Here is a 19920-nt window from a genome sequence, read left to right as displayed (position 1 = left end):
GAGATGCAGTTTGCAGTGAGCCAAGACCGTGCCATTAAACTCCAGCCTGGGTAACAGAATGAGACTCTATCTCAAAAAAAAAAAAAAAAAAAAAGTGAAAAGAAATAGTCTACTGTGTGTGGAGTTACAAGAAATTTTTACCTTCTACATTATGTATTTTTACAATACTTGGATTTTTATAATGAGATTGAAAAATTTTATTTTTTATTTTATTTTATTTTTTTGAGACGGAGTTTCGCTCTTGTTATCCAGGCTGGAGTGTAATGGTGCGATCTCAGCTCACCGCAACCTCCACCTCCTGGGTTCAGGCAATTCTCCTGCCTCAGCCTCCTGAGTAGCTGGGATTACAGGCACGTGCCACCATGCCCAGCTAATATTTTTGTATTTTTAGTAGAGACGGGGTTTCACCATGTTGACCAGGATGGTCTCGATCTCTTGACCTCGTGATCCACCCGCCTCGGCCTCCCAAAGTGCTGGGATTACAGGCTTGACACTGCGCCCGGCCTGAAAAAATTTTTAAAAGATAGGCTTAATATTTCCATTAGCAGTGTCATAAATATCCAGCAGACTTCCTCAACAATTGGGTAGTAGGAACGGATTTTCATGGCAAAAGACCCTTTGGAATTGTAAAACTTCAAATATTGTTTTCCCTCTGTTTTAACAGGAATAGTTCTGTATTAAGTAAGACAGAGGATCTTTTTAATGTGAAAGTTGGTAGAAAAATATAATTCCAGGTTGCTTTTGGCTTGACTAGACTGGGATAATTTTTAGCTTTTGCCTTTTTAAGTGTTGGCAGAGACCTGGTGAGGTTATCACATGACAGTAGTAGCTGCCATTTATTAAGTATTTGCTGTATAGTAGGTCCTTGGCTACACGCTTTACACACCGGTCATGTTTAATCCCCATTAACTTGGGGAAGGAGCTGGGTCTGTGGCTGTGCCTTTTCTCTAGGTGAGGAACTGAAGGCTCGGGTGAAAAGCTTGCCCAGGTTAGTGGCCAAGCTCAAGTTAAAACAAAGACACACAGGCCTGGCGGATGGCTCAAGCCTGTAGTCTCAGTACTTTGGGAGGCTAAGGCAAGAGGATCACTTGAGCCCAGGAGTTCAAGACCAACCTAGGCAACATGGCCAAACCCTGTCTCTACCAAAAATTTAAAAATTAGCCAGTCTCATAACCTGATCTCAAGATAAAATAAATAGATTTAAAACAAAACGAAAACACAAAAAGACACAGACTTCAACTGTGCTGCCTGCCATGCCCACAGCCGTCTGTCTCCATCTTTATATCGCAGTCCACAAAATCCTAGACAAGTAAACTTTTAAAAAATCTGAAATCCTCATCTTTAAGAAAGCCCTTCCTAATGTCCCCAATCACACCACCACTCTGTTTGTCCTTTTTATGCGTCTGGAAAATGGAGACTGTGGATTAAGTAAGTAATCTCTAAATCCTTCCCATTGCGCTACTTCTGAGCCCAGTATAATACAGGGAATGAGGAATTAACAGCCACAGCGTTTCTCAAGATTGGCTGCCTCAGAGTTGTCCCCCTTGCCCTTGACTTTGTGATCCAGTGTGTGGTTGATGTTTAGAGACCCACCCCCATCCCTGGGTGAGAGATTAAGCTGAGACAGAAACCACTGCTAAGTTGGGATCCCAGCTGCTGCTACAGGTGACACAGAAAGAAGGCCAGTTGATAGCCACATTTGTCAGCAACAAGCAGAGACCATCGTTAAGCCTGGCTGAGGAGCAAGTTAAAAATCTAAGAATGAAATGTTGGCACTTGGCAGACCACTTTGGAAGAAATTGGGTTGGCTTTGGTGTATTTTTGTTCTGTTTGGTTTTCTGTTGAGACATGATTCTGTGAGCAGGCTACATCCTCTTCTCCAGCCCATCCTCTTTCTCTCAGTAGAGAAGGACATCCATCCGACAGCCAGATCTGCAGCCTGTGGTGGTTGCCCAAGAAAGTGGCCACTGTTGGTAACATCACAGTCATTTATACAGAAATTGTTTGTGAGCTCGTGTAAGCCACCCTTCCTCTGGAAGAAATGACTAGCAGATTAGTCATTGGGAGTCTCTGACGTTGGGGTAAATGCCACACAGAGCAAGAGTCTGAGGCCTCATGTTCCTAAGTTCAGGTGAACTGGAAGTTGCTCACACAGATTGAATGGATCACAATAAAATACACCAGCTTTTGGCATTTCCAGGTGAAGCAGGACTTTTGTGTCCTTCCTTAGACATAGCCGTGTGGGAAAGTGTATGTGTCTGGCAGCCCCAGGTGCTGGGAGGAATATGGAGTAATTTGGAGTGTCCTAACCTTGCTAGTGGGACTGGAAGGTGGGAGAGCCACTTGGGAGAATCATTTTGCAATATCTGTAAGAATAAATGTGGCATATGCCCTACAGTGCAGCAATTCTGCTCTTAGAGGACTCTTGGCATGTGTTCCAGGATATGAGGCACGTATGAGCAGCATTGTTTATGAAAGCAAAAATGCTGGAAGCAACCCACTGTCCACTGACAGGAGATCAGATAAAGCTGGGATTATGAAATCTACAGAATTTCTCAGCATTGAAAACAAAAGCACTGCCTGCTATTGAGTAAAAAATGCAAGAGCGTGAGAATCTTTACAATATGCCATCACTTATGTAAAGTTCACAAACTTAGGAATTACAGTGTATATGTCGATATAAACTATCCTGAAAAGTAAGGGATGATGAGTCCGAAAGTCAGAGTTGGGCTGCCCATAGGGAAGTGATGTGGCTGCAGAGGAGCACATGGTGGCACCAGTGGAATCCGGCTGCTTCTTGAGCGGCACTGTCCAGTATGCCAGTCATCAGCCCCAGGGACTGTTTAAATTACACAGTTAACTCACATTTTGGTGCCTCAGCCACAGCAGCCACAATCAGGCCTCAGTAGCCACCAGCATCTGTTGTGTTAGACAGTGCAGATACCAGCCACCTCCATCACTGCAAAAAGTTCTGTTTGATAGGCCAGATGGTGGATGCATGGATTTTATTCATTCTCTCTAACTTGTATATGTATTTGCATGAAATCTTTACATTTTTTGTTTTAATATCAGTTCTAGAAAATTACTAAAAAGGCACATATACAAAATCTGCACTGTAACTCCCTAAGTGTGAAAAGCAGGGGAATAGCAAGAGAGTGGTCGATGACACTGCCTGAGACGCTGGAGTCATGTGGGAGCACTCCCTTCGCATCCCCCTCCTCCCCAGGTGGTTGGTTGGGGCAGGAAGACTGGTCTATCTGTCTGTGTGTCTGGAGCCATTGTTAAGATTGCCCTAACAGCAGTGTTCATGTGAGGTCACCGGTTGTTTCCTCCCACCCTGCTATCACAAGGCGTTAAAGAATCTCCTTAACACTCAGAGGCATAGTGTGAATGACCCTGAAAATCACCTGAAGCCTGTGCTGCTAACCCAAGGTTTCAAGAAGAACGTGACAAACATACTATTCTAGTTAGTTCTGTCCTCTATTTCCATCGTTGAGAAGGTTGGTTGTCATTTGAAAGAATGTCTTCTCTCTGCCTGATTTATGGCTTGTTGTGCTAGACCTGGCTGTTCTGAGGCTGATACCCTGAGGTGGGAGATTTATTGGTAGGTGCTGATATGGTTTCCCAGCTGTGCCCAAGGCAGACTAGAATTGTGAGTGCAATAATAAACCGCCTGAGTTCCATCGACAGCCCGTAGGCAGAGGCGCCCTTAATTGGTCCCTGCCCTTGCATGAACTTGAAAGGGTTTTTTGGTGATCGACCTCCACACCTCAGTTGTCTACCCTAGTTCCACCCTGATCGTGATGGTGCAGTTGTGAATCTTGCCAGCTCCTCAGCCCCATGCCTGCCCAGACAGCATCTCATGTCAGCAGACAGTGGAGAAAGCAGAAGTTGGCTCACACAGCCTGAAGATATTTGACCACCAGAGAACCCGTGCATCCTGCCCAGACTTCCCCATTTGTGTCTGCTTTCCCTGCTTTTGGGCTTACTTAACAGGGTAGAAGTCGCATGGATTAGGAAATTGCTCTGACAGCCCATCTGACTTGGGAACCTGCCTGGTGAGGGAAGAGGACACTGTGGGGCTGCTATCAGAAGACATGGGGTAGAGACAGCGGTAGGATCCATATGCAAAGAGGCAAGTTAAACCAAAGAGGGAAATAGAGTAATAGGCTAAAGACCAGATTGAGACTTCTGGTTCAGTGCCAAAGGAAGAGAAGAGTGGGCATTTATAAGGTCCTCATTTACTCAAGATAGTGAGTTAAATGTTCAATGCTGCAGAATAACTGGATGAAGTTCTGGAAGCAGTTGGGAAATAAGAATTAGAAATTGATGAACTTTGCTTTGCCTCCAAGCTCCTTGTGTTGAGCAGGTGCCATGTGCCAGGCATTTTGTGAAATACCTTACTGCATTATCCACAATCAGCATCTTATTTAATCTGTATCACATCAACCATCTCAAGAAGGATAATGTTATCCCACCCATTTTCCAGACAAAGGAAGGATTTAGAGAGATGGTGTCTAAGTACTTTAATGCAAGCATTCTGACTCCAGTGCACACCCCTCTTTAAAAAACTTTTTTTGAGAGATAGGTTCTTGCTATGTTCCCCAGGCTAGTATCTCATGGCTGTTCACAGGCACGATGATAGCACAGTACAGTCCTGAAATCCTGGACTCAAGCAGTCCTCCTGCCTCAGCCTCCCAAGTAGCTGGGACTACAGGCATATACCACCAAGCCTGGCTACCAGTGCACACACTCTTAAACACCACATGAAGGATTAGACTGTTCACATAAGTGTTGAAGTATAAAGAAGGAAGTATAAACTGTAAATGGGACCCACCTTGCTTGGGTAGGGAGAGGAGAGCTGGAGAAGTCATGCTGTCCCAGTTTACCTGAATGCTGGGGATGACTACTAGCACAGGAGGGCTGCTGTTGAGAGCCTCCTGACCCTGTTGCGCTGTTCCAGGTGAGCTAGCTAGGTACAGCAGCTTCCTGTTGAATTGCGGCCTCATTTGGGGACTAAGACAGGCTTTTTGCAGCTCTGCCCAGCACACAGCTGTGAAGCTGTTTGGTTTGACCACATGTGAATGCGGGTCAGGCCCTGGCTTTCTCTCTGGTGCAGAATGCAGTGGGTGCCTAGGTAATTTGGAAAGGGTAGATAGTTTATTTGATCCTACCTGGCCACCTGGAAAGTCTTTAATTAAGGAATTGTACTTTGGCCTTGTTAAGTCATGTGCAACAATAGTAGACACAGTGAGAGCCCTGTAGTACGAGGTGCTATGCAATTTATTCTGAGGGTTGTTTTGCTTTGTTTTGTTTAATTTTGTTCTACTAAATTGCTGAAAAAAATTTGACAGAGGGAGTGCTTTTTATTTTTAAAACTCCAGGTATTTATTTTTCCATTGTGTAGGACAGTGTTTTAGTCCTTAATTTTCTGCCAATTTCAAGTATTTTCTGCTGTTACAGAAATAAGCCGTCTTCTTCATGGATGTTTTTGTTGTTGGTTGATTTGTTCATTTGTTGAATATGTGTTTACCGATTATCTTCTATGGGCCAGCTACCATGTCAGCACTGGGAAAACAGACGTGAACAAGAAAGGTACCATCCTCAGGGAACTTGCCCACCCCCGCCCCCCGCCTCCTTTTTTTTTTTGAGACCGGGTCTCACTCTGTTGCCCAGGCTGGAGTGCAGTGCTCACTGTAGCCTCTAACTCCTGGGCTCAAGCAGTCCTCCCGCCTTTTTGTCATTATTTGAGACAAATAAAAACAAAAAAGTTACTGTACAACAGCCTCGGGCAGGCCCTTTAGGAGGTGTTATGAAAGAAGGCATTGTTATTACGGGAGATGACAGCTTCTTGTATGTTACTGCCCTGAAGACTTTCCAGTGGGACAGATAGGGAGGTGGAAGACGGTGATACTGATGATCCTGCCCCTGTAGACCTAGGCTGATTAACGTCTTCTGTCTTCATCTTTAATGAAAAGCTTTAAAAGTAAAAAGATAATTTTTAAAATAGAAAAATGCTTAAAGAATAAGGACATAAAGAAAGAAAATATTTTTGCCAACCTGGACAATGTAGTGAAACCTTATTGCTACAAAAAGTCTAAAAATGAGCCAGGCATTGTGGCACTTGCATATAGTCCTAGCTACTCAGGCTGAGGCAGGAAGATGCCTGAGCCCAGGAATTCAAGGCTATAGTGAGCTGTGATCACACGACTGCACTCTAGTCTTAGCAATAGAGTGACACCCTCTCTCAAAAAAAGAAATGAAAAATATTTTATTTCTGTAGTATGTGTGTATATTTTAAACTGTAGTATGTGTGTATATTTTAAGCTATTACAAAAGAATAAAAATGTTTTTTAAAAATTAAAAGTTTATAAAGTAAAAAAGTTACAGTAAGCTAAGGTTAACTTAGTAATAAAGAAAAATTTAAAAATCCATTGAGTATAGGTGAAACGTGCCATAGTTATGGAGTTTACCTTGGTGTAGAGTGGTGTCCTAGACCTTCACTTTCACTCGCTGATTCGCTCAGAGCAGCTTCTAGACCTGCAGCCTCCATTCATGATAGTGCCCTTCACAGGTGGAATTTCTATCTTTTATACCATATTTTTACTGTACCTTTTCTACATTTTGATATGGTTGGATACACAAATACTTACCATTGTATCACAGTTGCCCGCAGTACTTAGTACAGTACCATACTGTACAGGTGTGTAGCCCACGAGTAGTGGGCTATGCCATATAGCCTAGTGTGTAGTAGGCTATCCCATCTAGGTTCATTTGAGTCTCTGTGATGTTTGTACAACCAACCTGCCTAATGATGCATTTCTTAGAACTTATTCTTGTCCTTGAGCAACGCATGGCTGTATTTTCTTGCATCCTGTGGATTTGTTCTCCTTTTTAGTAGTAGTATTTGCAGTTCAAAAGTTGTTAATTTGATGAAGTTCAACTTTCTATTTTTTATTTTGTCACTTGTGCTTTTGGTTTTGTATCTAAGAAAACATAGTCAAATTCAAGGTCACAAAACTCCTGTTTTTTTTTTGAGAGAGGTTTACAGTTTTAACTCTCTTACTAGGTCTGATCCAGTTCAATGTCAAATAGGAGTGGCGAGAACAGATGTCCTGGTCTTAATTCCTGATCTTTGGGGCAAGTCATTCAGTCTTTTGCCACAGCCCAGAGGGTTTTAAACACCTTACTTCTAGTTCAGTCACCACGGCCAACTCTGGAGCCTTACACATGTCACTTCTTGCAGTTTCCTAAATTAAAGAATGAAGAGGTTGATCCAAAAGGGCCTTCCTCGCAGGTTGCGGTAAGCCAAGAATGTGCCATTGCACTCCAGCCTGGGCAATAAGAGCAAAACTCCATCTCAAAAAAAAAGGGGAGGGTGTTTCCTTTCCAGTTCTCACATCCTGCACAACTATGATTTGACTGGGTGTTCTTTCTTCTTAGCCAGCTCCCTTGAATGTTGGTTAGACCATCATACAAACTCTGTAAGGATGCTTGGGAATATTTGCAAGTTTTCTTTCCATATTTATTTGGACTGCCTTTGATTTCCACTATTCTCAGCAACCTGACCTTGCTGAAAATTGCAAAACTTGAAGCATATAAGCAGAAATGTTTTGTAATGGATCCATATGTCCCTTCCTTTGAAACTCTGAACAGCCAAGAAAAAAAATGGGTTTGGGGACATTGCTCATTTCCACAAATGGTCAATGGGCCGTGCGCGGTGGCTCACACCTGTAATCCAGCACTTTTAGGAGGCTGAGGTGGGCAGATCACGAGATCAGGAGATCAAGACCATCCTGAACAACATGGTGAAACCCAGTCTCTACTAAAAGTACAAAAATTAGCTGGACGTGGTGGCGCGTGCCTGTAGTCCCAGCTACTCAGGAGGCTGAGGCAGGAAATCACTTGAACCCGAGAGGCAGAGGTTGCAGTGAGCTGAGATCACGCCACTGCACTCCAGCCTGGCAACAGAGTGAGACTTCATCTCAAAAAAAAAAAAAAAAAAAAAAAAGGTCCACGAACCGTAGCTTCTTCCCACTCCTATCTAACAGTCAGTACCCTTTTTGTTTTCAGACTCTCAGCGTTCTCATCTCTCTTCCTTCACCATGAAGCTGATGGACAAATTCCACTCACCCAAAATCAAGAGAACACCATCGAAGAAGGGAAAACCAGCTGAGGTGTCCGTTAAGATTCCAGAGAAGCCTGTGAACAAAGTAAGCTGACTCTCACTAGGTGTTCTCCTGGCCTCACCTGCTTCGAGCAGTGTGAGTTTGTGTGATTTGTATGTTCCCTCCCTGGGGATTCAGCTTTCAGTGCATCATACCTACTTTGTATCGTTCCATGGGCAGGACCTTTGGTGTCCTTGTAAAATAAGAACCATTAGGATGGTGAGTGCTTGCCATATTAGTCAGCCAAGCTCAGTTGGCTAGGACAGTTCTCCTTTTCCAGCTGTGTCATCCTCTGGGCATTTACAACAGCTCAGCACATCATGTTCACACCCTAGGCTGCTGCTTCCCTGCTCTGCAGTTCCCTATGTTGCCTTGGTGCACACTCAAGCACAGGGAACTTTGTGATGTCCAGAACATTCATCATTCAGCTTTAGGGCCTGTGTTCTGAAATGTGCAAACCCCTTGAGACCCAGCCAAAGATGTCCTCAAGAGTTAGTGGCCTCAGCAGGGCCAGTCGAGCCAGATATGTTGAAACAGCTATTGATTTTCATCAACCCCTCCCTTCAGCCTCCAACAGCCATTTCAAGCTCTGTAGGAATCCAGGTTTCCTCTCTTCCAGGAGGCAACAGACAGATTTCTACCAGAGGGCTACCCTCTCCCCTTGGATCTGGAGCAGCAGGCAGTAGAATTTATGTCCACCAGTGCTGTGGCTTCCAGGTCTCAAAGGCAGAAGGTCAGTGTAACATTAAGCACAATTGGGTTTGCCTTGCCTTCTACTGCAGAATCCTGGTCCATGGTTTTGGGGATGGAAAAAAAAATCTATTGCACTATTATTATGTTCAACTGGGTGGTGACTGTGGGCTACTGTTTAGGAAAAAATCCAAGGGACCTTGGATAAAAGCGAGAGTTTATGCAAGGTCCCATGATCTTTGGAGGGAGCTTTGTGGCAAAAGCTCAGGGATTCTTTCTGGGATTGGTTTGGGTGTGCTGCTTGGGTCCAACGGGTTCTGGGGGATGTGGGCAAGTCTTATCTCAGGACCAGCTGTTCCTTGAATTGCTAAGATGATCTGAATAGTTTAGAAGGGGAAAGGCTTCTGAAGCCTTAGAGTGCTTTCTTAGCCATCTCGCAAGGCTGGTGGAGTGCAGTGAGACTGCCACATAACCAAGTGCCCTCAGAGCCACGGACACCTGTGTCCCTAATATTTATTGAGCCTTTTCTTGGCCCAGTGCTGAGTGCTTTACACATGTCTTCTGACTTATCTTCATAGCAACCCTGACATGTGAAATCTTATTTTGCCAAAAAAGAAACTGGATTTATAGAAATATTAAGCATTTATCCAAAGTCACACAGCAAAAAGGTGGTGAAGTCAAGATTTGAATGCAGGCTATCCAGTGTCAGAGTCTGAATTCTCGAGATGCCACATTTCCTCCTTATGAAAGACAGAATTTTTAATATCTCACAAATTTAATTATTAATCCCAACTCATTACATAAAAATAAAACTAGGCCAAGGCGGGTGGATCACCTGAGGTCAGGAGCTCGAGACCAGCCTGGCCAACATGGCGAAACTCCATCTCTACTAAAAATACAAAAAAAAAAAAAAAAAAAAAAAATTACCCGGGCATGGTGGCAGGTGCCTGTAGTCCCAGCTACTCGGGAGGCTGAGGCAGGAGAATCACTTGAACTCGGGAGGTGGAGGTTTCAGTGAGCCAAGATTGCGCCACTGCCCTCCAGCCTGGATAACAGAGTGAGACTCTGTCTCCAAAAAATTAATAAATAAAGCAAAAATAAACTTAGCAATGTACTAAAACAAACCTTGTAGACAGATATTCTTAATTCTTTAGTGATATCTGAAGTATAATTTATATGTAGCAGAACTATCATCACAGCCATCGATTTGATGCAGCTGGTAAACACTAGTCTGTTATTTAAATACATAATTCTTGAATTTTGCAATTCAACAATTTTTGATTTTTATGTTGACCAGCATAATATCTTACAATTTTAGTTAAAAGTGGAGGAAAATAAAGGTTTAAATCCAAAAGTCTTTTTTTCAAAAATAGCTTTTCTTGCCCCCTCTTTTAACAAAAGGTGGCTGACAAGCAAGAGGGGAATAGTCAGTGTTTGCCAGATTGATCTAAATTTCAGATTGAAGAAGAGTAATACAGTAGATCTGGTCTGTGCCACAGTTATTTTTTATTACAATCTGTTTACTAACCTCTTATAGCTGAGTTGAGTATTAACTACAAGGAGAGTGTAATTGTCATCCAACACTAGTCCAGGCAGTTTAGAGTAAAATGATTTACTAACAACTTTGTTCTGCTAGTGAACTCTGATATGAAACTGTTCAGCCACTCAATTCTTGGGATCCCCCTGCCTTTTGTGGGGTTTTTTTTGTTTGTTTATTTTGAGACAGAGTCTCACTCTGTCGCCCAGACTAGAGAGCAGTGGTGCAATCTCAGCTCACTGCAACCTCTGCCTGCCAGGCTCAAGCAATTCTCCCGCCTCAGCCTCCTGAGTAGCTGGGACTACAGGCACCCACCACCACGCCCAGCTAATTTTTGCATTTTTAGTACAGACAGGGTTTTGCCATGTTGAACAGACTGGTCTCAAACTCCTGACCTCAAGTGATCTGCCTGTCTCATCCTCTCAAAGTGCTGGGGTTACAGGCATGAGCCACCGCACCCAGCCGGGATTTTCTCTTTATTTATTTTTCAAAGAGAGGTCATGGATAAAAATTCAGTGCTAAAGTACCCCTTATTTAGTGGGGTGCCTATAAACCCCAGGGGCCATTTGGCAATGTTTGGAGATATTTTTGGTTGTTGCCATAGGAAGGCAAAGCAGATGTCATTGGCTTCTAGTGGGTAGGGGTTGGGAGGCTGCTAAACATCCTACAATACACAGGACAGCTTCCCCACAACAAAGAATTCTCTGCCCCAAAATGTCAGTAGTGCCAAGGCTGAGAAACCTATTCTGTAGCAAGGAGCTGTAGGTGTGATCTTCACCCAAGGAGGAACGTTACCCCTTTTTAGTCATTGCCCATTGCCATTGACTCTGCTCTGTCCCAAGCCACCTGCATGGGACAAGTAAATGCAAACCTGTTGCTTCATGGAGGCCCATGGACAGAACCAGAAGCATTGAGAAACCTACCAGAACATGTGGACTTAGAGGATTATGTCCAAGAAACCTTGCCGTGGGTCTGTCATCTGCTGCCCTCGTTTATTATTCATTAGCTCGCTTACCACTTAGGGAATGACCACATCCATTCTTATTTTACTTCAGGTCATATGCCTGGCTTTCCCTGCTCAAATATGAGGGACATAGAAGTGCCAGGAGATGAAAGTACAGATTCAGATTCTCTACCACTTCCTGAGGGGTCCTCCTAGCCCCAGCCCTGTCCTGGGTGGTTTCACACATGCTGTCTTACTTACTCCTCACAATAACTGCGTGGGGAAGCTTTCATTATTCCCACTGTGCAGACAGTGTTGGCACTGGTGTACATTTTCTTAATCAAAATCTGTTTTTCTCACTATATTCTGTTCTATTACCAGACTGATTCCATATTAGCAGTCTCTTGCATCTTCTTAGTGAATTTAAAAATTCAAAGTACATTGCAATGAACTTTACTCTTTTGCAACCTTTTAACAAATCTAGCAGTGTGTTGCAGTATTAAAGTGGTGGAGAAAATTTAGCCACATACTGGGAGTCCAAAGGTATAATTACAATTAGTAGCGAGCAGGGGGTCCTGGGACGTGTCACTGCCCCATCTCTGAGGGCATTTGGACAGAGGTTGGATCCAAGGGCTCTTGAGTGGATTCCTGAAAGCCTTTCTCTTTCAGCTCTTCAGATCTTAGGATGAAAGAGAAGCAGGGAGATGCTGCCAGACAGCCTGGTGGCAGCTAGTGATTTGGAGTTCTCTTCTTACTAGGCCTCATTGTTCTGGTCTAATGGAGAGGAATAATGTTGCATTGCCATTTTTTTTTTAATACTGCAATTATAGTTTTTTATTTTACTGATTGTGAGTTGCCCTCCCACTCACTCCCCAGCTTAACCCAAATTTTCATGGTACACTGTCCTATAGTGTGAAAATGAGGCTTGCATTACTACGGAGAAGGGTGGCATCAGGGCTGCAGATGGGACAAGGAGTCACAGGGCAAGATGGGGTGCCCCAGACGCTGCTCGGCTGTGGGGCAAGAAGTATCCGGAGAGGAGAGCCACTTTTCATCATCCTCTACCCCATCTTCTGTGGCAGCACATGGCTGTGGAGTCACAGCCTGGGCATCAGAATGAGCAAGGCCCACGGGCAGAAAAGGCAATGGGGGTTTTCTGCCCACCTCTGCCATCTGGGTCTTATTTTACTCGTATGTTAAATGAGATCTTTAGACCAGGGGATCTCAAGTAAACTTTTTTATTTCAGCACATTTCTGATCTGGTCTTTCTTTCTTCTCCTCTCCGTCTCTCCAGGCTCTGGACTCAGATAAACCAAGTTCAAATTCCATTTCTGTCCCTACCGCTGTGTGGCCTTGGGCAAGTTGCTTAACCTCCCCCACATCCTGCCAAGCCTCAGTTTCCCCACCTGTGAAATAATAGTATCCACTTAACAGGATGGTTGTAACCTTTAAACAAAACAGCCTACATAAAATACCTAGCACAGTGGGTGTCTCGATGTCCCCAGTGAGTGACAGCTGTGATCTGGCTTTTCTCCCCTTTCAGATGTTTTCATCCTAGGTCCTCTTTCTTTGTTTTGTTATTGGCAGGTATGTGGTCTCCGGCGTTGTGCTAGTGCCTGTTAAATGTTGTGAACTACTCCCATATGCATTCTCATTCAGTCTCCCCCAGTTACCTCTTCAGTTACACAGGGAAGATGTTATTCTCCCCATTTTGTGGGTGACAAGCCCAAAGCCTAGCAGTTGGCCTTGTATCTAAGCCATCCCCAGACACAGACAGCCACATTTAGTAACCAGGCTTATGTGGACCAATGATGGCAACCCATCCCCCAGAGCAGGATGGGTGCACAGGTGATGAACACACCTGCCCTCAGGTTATGCAACGAGACAGTTTCAGCAAAGCCAAATATGGAGTCCCCACTCTGAACCAGTGCTGGGTGTGGGTGTGTAGCTGTGAACTCTGTCTGCTTGCTGCATTCACAAGGAGCCTAGTTTGACAGCTGAAGGGCTGGAGAATGCACAACACCCAGAGGCCATTAACTCTGGGAGTGGAATCTCAGTTAATGAAGGCAGGCTGGCTGTGCCTCCCATCTTCAGATTAGCCACTTTCTCCCCAGCAAACCTGATGACACATTTTCTTCAAATGTTTCCTCTTCCTCACCAAATTTTATCATTGCTGGCCTCCAACACTTTCTGCTGTGCTAAGGCAGCAGTGTTACTGCCGTAGCCGCTTCTTGCCTGGCTAACTGTGGCTTTAGGCACATCTGATCTACATCTGATCTGTTGGCACCACAAACTCCTTCATACTCAGGTTCCTCCCTGCCCCAGGCAGGGGACATGAAGCAGAGAGCTCTTGACCATGAAGTGGAGAAGCAAGTACCCAGCCTCTTGGAAACAGACATAAACAAATCTGTCAAGTAGTGACAAGAGAAAGAAAGCCAGGGTGCAGGACCCAGGGATAGGGGTGAGGAAGGGGCACTTCCCCCACCACCGGAGAATTGTATCTTCTGGTGTGTAGGACACCTTCTGGGAAAGACCCAGTGAAAAAAATGCCTGGGTCTTTTGCACACTGACTAAAGTAGCTACTTACTTGGTGATACCATCCATTTATATATTTTTCTTTTGATACTCCCATGAAATAAAAGCCTCTACTGTTGAACTTTTATTATATTTAAAATGATATTCTGCACTTTTAAAACTTTATTTTATTTTTTTTAGTTGAGACAGGGTCTCAGTATCTTGCCCAGGCTGGTCTTGACTCCTGGGCTCAAGTGATCCACCCACTTTGGCCTCCCAAAGTGCTGGAATTATAGGTGTGAGCCTCCGCACCTGGCCAACCTGCTATATTTTGGAAGAAAAGAGCTAGTGTTCAGAACCACAAGCACTTTTTATTAATTTCTACCATTTGTTTGTATATGCATATTGTTTAAATCACCTTTTTCTAGAAATGATCTTCTTGCCCTCAGTTGTTTCTATTTACATCCTTTGGACCTCTGAGAGCCTGCAGGTGGCTATTTGCCTCATACACACCCCTCCTAATTTGCCCTGGACATGTAATCGACTGCTTGAGTACATTGTCCATTTGGGGATTTATCCATTCCGTACACTACTCTTTTTTTTTTTTTTTTTTTTTAAAGGACAGCCTCCCAAACCAGAACAGTTCAGAGACTCCATTTCTGTGGATTACTCTGAGCCTCCTCCTCCTGCCAGCCAGCTGAGACCAGGATCACTGACATCAGGGCAAGTCAAGGGGAAACTGGAGAGAAGAACAAAAGGGGTGTATAGACCCGCCAACTGGGTCCACCGCCTCCCGTAGTCAGGGAGAAAAGCCGGGGGCTGTGGCTTCAACACTGGAAAGTGCAGGGCTCTGTATTTCCTTTCTCTCAGGAACAGAGGGCCCATGAGCGCTTTTAGCACCCACTGCATGAGTAGTGATTGAATCTTGAGAATCACTGTCATCTGCTCTGGCTTTTCCCCCTTGTCTCCCCAAGTTTCCTGCCCCTTCTAGCCCTGGGAGCTTCCAGGCCCTTTATGAGTAGCATATCATTTCCTTGAGTGGGGGCTTCAGGGGGGTAAACAATCTGGGAACCTAGTGAGGAGTCCCAAGGGAATGGGTTTTGGCCCCTCAGGCCCCGGACCGGTCTTACACAGTCCCTCAGATCTTCAAAACAAAAGCCTGGATGTGATTTACAGGATCCAGAGGGACCATGGGCCTTGACTGCTGCTTCTCCAAGTCATCAGCAAATTAGTCTTCATTCTACTTAACGGGGTTAGTGGTGGTATGTCTGTGTAGCTGATGAGGACAGACGGGAGAAGTGGTTTCTAAGACCTCCAGGTCCGGAAAGGGAATCGAGAAATTTCTGAATGACCTTTCTTGGTCCAAGCCCCCTTCTTCTTCCTTCAGCTCTAGCCTCTGTCTCCTGATTACAGTCCTTAGAAAAATGATTTGGCTTGGTTTCTATAGCAAGAGCCTTTCTATTCCCCTCTAGCTCAGTCTGGTTTAAAGAAAGTGTTCCTTTATTTTTTCAAAATGGCTCCCTTTCATCTCTCTCTTCCTCCTTATGCTTGACATCTCCTTTCAGAACCTGAGCTGGCTGGAGGAGAAAGAGAAGGAAGTTGTCAGTGCCCTGCGCTACTTTAAGACCATTGTGGACAAAATGGCAATTGATAAGAAGGTACTGGAGATGCTTCCAGGGTCAGCCAGCAAGGTGCTGGAGGCCATCTTACCCCTGGTGCAGAGCGACCCTCGAATTCAGCACAGGTGAGTGGCTCTGAAGTCCTTGGCTGTGTCAGCAATGGAAGCCTTAGAGGCATCTTGGTTTGGGGGCACTGAAAACTCAAGGTTTCTAGGAACAGTCAGTAAAAGGACTCCATTACCCCTCCTCCTTCCCTCGACCAGTCCCCCCACAGCTCTCCCTCGATGCCATCCCAAAATTGAAGTCACTGTTAATCCTGAAACCCAGGACACATCTCTGCCATCCCTAGGGATGTGGCCACAGTGTAAGTTTGTGGTCATTTCTTTGCTTTAGCTCATTGGCAGTAATCACATTGGTTTGGATACATTTCTCCTGATGCCCCTGGGTCACCTAACATGTCCACTGGATCCTATCAGTGTCCAGCTGCTTAGATGATTAGGTCAAGAGAGGTAGGTAGGGAAGTCTCTGTTAGAGCGTGGGCAGCGCAGCACTTAACTGTGTCAAGCCAGGACACCTCCCAAACACGGAGCCTGCATTCACTGGGTGTGGCAGGAGCCTGTTTGGAATGAAACTCTTTTGAGTTTCGTTATCTATAAACCGGAAGCTACTGTTTCCAGTCATCACCAGAGGCCTGGACTAAAGAGCAGCAGCAGGGCCTCCACCTGTATGAGCCTCTTCACAGGCTTCACTGTCAGGGGCCAGATTACAGGCTGAAAAATTAAAGAGTTTTTTTTAGTACCTTAGACCTCGGGGATTACACAGCAGCCTGGAGGCCACACACACAGGTGAGGAAGCACAAGCTGGGAGAGAGAGAAGGGACCCTATGGACCAGTGCCGTAACTGGTTTTATTGGGTCCAAGCTGGCCTTATCCAAACAAGCCTCCTGCAGGGTGCTTTAATTGGTGGGTTTAAAGCAATCAGGCACGAGTTCAAGAGGCTAGGCCTGTGACTAAGAGGTGGTTACTTGAAGTTCTCAGGCAATTGGTCGGTTTGAAAAAGCAGTAGGTAAGCCAGGAGCCAGCCTATTGGGGGGAGAAAGGCCTGTACGTTTCTGTCTCTGGCTACCAGCTAGAGCCAGTTGGGTGGGATGTAGTATTAGAAACCTTACTGAGGATTTGTGTGCCCTACTTCTGGTATGAGAAAGCTAAACATATTTTAAAACAGATGCTGAGGCAACATAAAATTACAAGCACTCCCTGCAGGGGACATGGAGCCAGCCTTTGCCCCAAGAAGCTTTTGTTGGGTAACGAACGCTTTTATTGGTGGAGTGCACTTTCCTCTTAAAGGTTAGCTAGCAGCTTGTCCTGTGTTTATTGTTAAATACAAAAAGAAAAGCAGTACCAAATGTAATCTTAAATGAAAGCCTAGCAGGAGCTTTTTCGGAAGAGGCTGGCGTATTTTTTGTTTTTCTTCCATGGTACCTGTTAAGGATAAATGCTTCTCTGTCGCAATTCCCCAAGATGACTTAGTGTTCATTTAGCTCCATGAGGCTAAGCTTTCATGAACTGCTTTCAGAACTTGGCAATGAAGTTCATAGTTTTCTTCTTCTGGGGGATAAAGCAAATAGTGTCTTTATTTACAAGAAACTCTCTGCCCTGGGGCTTCTACCCTGTAGCTTCAGCTGACCCATGGAGATTGTGGCCTTCTGGCCAGAAGCTCGCTGGTGCTGGTTGGTGAGGGAGATGGAGCAGGGCATGCCTTCTTCACTCTGTCTTTCCCAGAGTCAGTCCAGTGCCAGCTCATTGAAGGGTTCAGTGCTGGGCTCCTGGGAGCAAATGTGCCTGACATCCTGCCACGGTCAGATATGTAGGTGGCCTTGTAGAAAATGTTCTTGTGGACCTAGTTTCAGGTGGTGGTCTCTACCTTGGAAGAGTTAAAGCCTAGTTGAAACAAATCAGCTCCCTCTGTTCTATGATAAAGCACTTATTTTATGGTACAGAGAGGAAGCTCTGTTGGAATTTGAAGAAGGGAGAGTTAACGGGTGTTGGAGTTGGTCTGATGAAACCTCCTGGATGAGGAGTTACTGGAGCCCGACCTAAGGGAAAGGCAGTAATTGGATTGGCAGTGGAGGCAGGAGAACAAGAGCAAAGGAACTGAGGCCACTGGGCCTGGTGTGTCCCAGGGAGGGGAGGGCAGCCCTCAGGCAGTCATGGGCAGAGGGCAAACGTCCTAGAGCATGGATGAGACGGGGAACAGTGGGAAGAGGGGACTGATCACTTCACCCTGCACCCTCAGGCACTGAGCCTCTTTGGAAGAGTCCAGAATAGTGTCCCCTGGACCCTCACACCCAGAGTATGTTGCTGCTAGGAGTGTTGCTTCCCGGAGCCAGGGCTCTGCTTGAGGATCACCTGCAAACCCTGGGTGAGAATTGGTCAAGTCACATGATAATGGCAGGGTATTTTTTTGTCTGTTGAGGGGTGGCTCTTAAGTGACACTGAATGTCTATAACTGTTTCCTAGAGGAGAAAATGGGAAGTGCCTGGGTGTGGCTGTAAGGACCTGTGAAATATGGTTTGTTTTCTGGTAGTCCTTTAATCCCACTGAAGGGGTTTTCTTTCTGATATTCTTCCAGGCTAGCGGTGGTAGTGTTTTGATCTCCTGCACTGATTGGAAAGAACTCCTCAGATGCTCCTTTTAAATGTTTTGCATTCTCTCTTTCCTCCCTAAGTGCAGTTTGTGAGCTGGAAGGTCCCTTCCTGTTTCTTAGGCGGGGCGGGCCCTCGCAAGCAGGCCCTTTGCTGCCCTAACCTGGGTTCCTGGGACAGTGATAAGCTGACCTCAGACAAGCAGCTTATGTCTTAGCCCCTTAACACAGAAATATTCTGCTTCTAAGCTAATGACGGGAAGGCTGGTCATAATTCCAGCACCTTCAGGGAAACATTAGCATCCAGTACAGGTAGGAAGGAAGTAGTGAATGACAGTGTTTCCCTGCTTTCACCCCACTGTTGCCAGCCCTGTAACAGTGAGATGCTTTCTTCAGTGGACTCCTCCAACAGCACATCAGGGGAAGGCAGCAAGCTTCTTTCAAGAGGCCTCACCTGGCCTTGCAGGAAGCAGAGCGAGGTCCAGCTGTAGATGCACATTCCCCTGCAGGATGAGGTCAGCCCTGGTCCAACCCCAGGAGAGACTGCAGGCTTTGTTTTCCCCCTCCATCCTCTTTCCTAAGAGAAGAGTTCCAACAACAAATGCTTTTCACCTGTATTTCTCCTGAAACAGCCCTATCCTGGCTTTCTCAGGGCTCCTTTGGGAATGCTGTTTGTTTCTGATGGGACTTGAGAAGCTTGCTTTCATTCCTGCCGACGCTTTTCTCCTGTTGGAACATGCAGAGTGGAACGCCTGGCTAAATGGAAGCTTTAGACCCCCTGCAAAAATTCTTTCCTCCTTGCCTGATTCTGAAGAGCTTCTCATTAAAGCACTATTTGCTTCATGTTTTTGTTTTCAATGGCTTTGTTTTTAGAACCTGTTTTAATCGCACCATACAATAGTATATATTTTCCTCAAAGCTGTATCTTTGGCTCCTAAATGTCTGCATCATTTTGGGGTTTTGGGGGTTTTTTTGGAGTAGAGGAGAGTGCAGCACATAAATTTTCTATATTTTTGTTCTTCACCTATTATACTGCATAATGTTTGAAATGGAAAAATAATCCTTTCCATAATTCCTAGGGAAAATTATCTTTAGTTATTTAAAAACACGTGGAACTTTGGGAGGCCAAGGCGGGTGGATCACGAGAGATTGAGACCATCCTGGTCAACATGGTGAAACCCCGTCTCCACTAAAAATACAAAAAATTAGCTGGGCACGGTGGCACGTGCCTGTAATTTCAGCTACTCAGGAGGCTGAGGCAGGAGAATTGCCTGAACCCAGGAGGTGGAGGCGGAGGTTGCGGTGAGCCGAGATTACGCCATTGCACTCCAGCCTGGGTAACAAGAGCGAAACTCGGTCTCAAAAAAAAAAAAAAAAAACGTGGAAGATGTAGAAATTCTCCATTTAGCTGCTACTGTGCAATCATTGAGGCACTCGGGGCTTCTGTTTGTGGGTGCTGACATCACAGTGTAGCTGGTAGTGTGGTGCCACACACACACAAACACACCCACCTGCGTTCCCACCCTCATGTCCCCACCTCTATTACAGGTCCCCTTGCCCCTGATTTGCTATTCTCAAAATAGTCTTTATTCATGCGCTCCTGAGGTTTCATGGTTATAGTGCAGAGGATGATGAAGCTGGGCTTGTGACAGAGGAATTCTAATAAACTACAGACCTGTTTGAGCTCATGACTGTTAAAATTCCACAAACCTGTTGGCTCCTTGTGGCACATCTGAAATAGATTTTATTCTAATTCTTAACAATAAGTCTGTACTGCTTGGACCTAGTCTAGTGATTAGCAGCTAG

At 45.2% G+C, this 19920-nt stretch overlaps 1 protein-coding gene across 5 annotated transcripts in view; it reads left to right on the top strand.

Moving 5' to 3' along the window:
• Nucleotides 1-19920, top strand: part of RAPGEF1 (Rap guanine nucleotide exchange factor 1) — a 151902-nt gene that overhangs the window by 72554 nt on the left and 59428 nt on the right. For 3 of the 5 annotated variants that reach the window (XM_003732066.6, XM_035260868.3, XM_002743411.7), the window contains exons 2-4: nucleotides 8074-8213; nucleotides 8788-8901; nucleotides 15418-15596. In XM_003732066.6, the coding sequence (XP_003732114.1) occupies nucleotides 8074-8213; nucleotides 8788-8901; nucleotides 15418-15596 (433 nt within the window). The remainder of the gene's footprint in view (nucleotides 1-8073; nucleotides 8214-8787; nucleotides 8902-15417; nucleotides 15597-19920) is intronic. The other 2 variants (XM_035260974.3, XM_009004399.5) reach the window with 1 other exon arrangement.

This window comes from Callithrix jacchus, chromosome 1 (genome assembly GCF_049354715.1).
Source record: "Callithrix jacchus isolate 240 chromosome 1, calJac240_pri, whole genome shotgun sequence".
NCBI lineage: Eukaryota > Metazoa > Chordata > Mammalia > Primates > Cebidae > Callithrix > Callithrix jacchus.
Note: the sequence above shows the minus strand (reverse complement) of the source record. Positions and strands in the feature narration are given on the sequence as shown.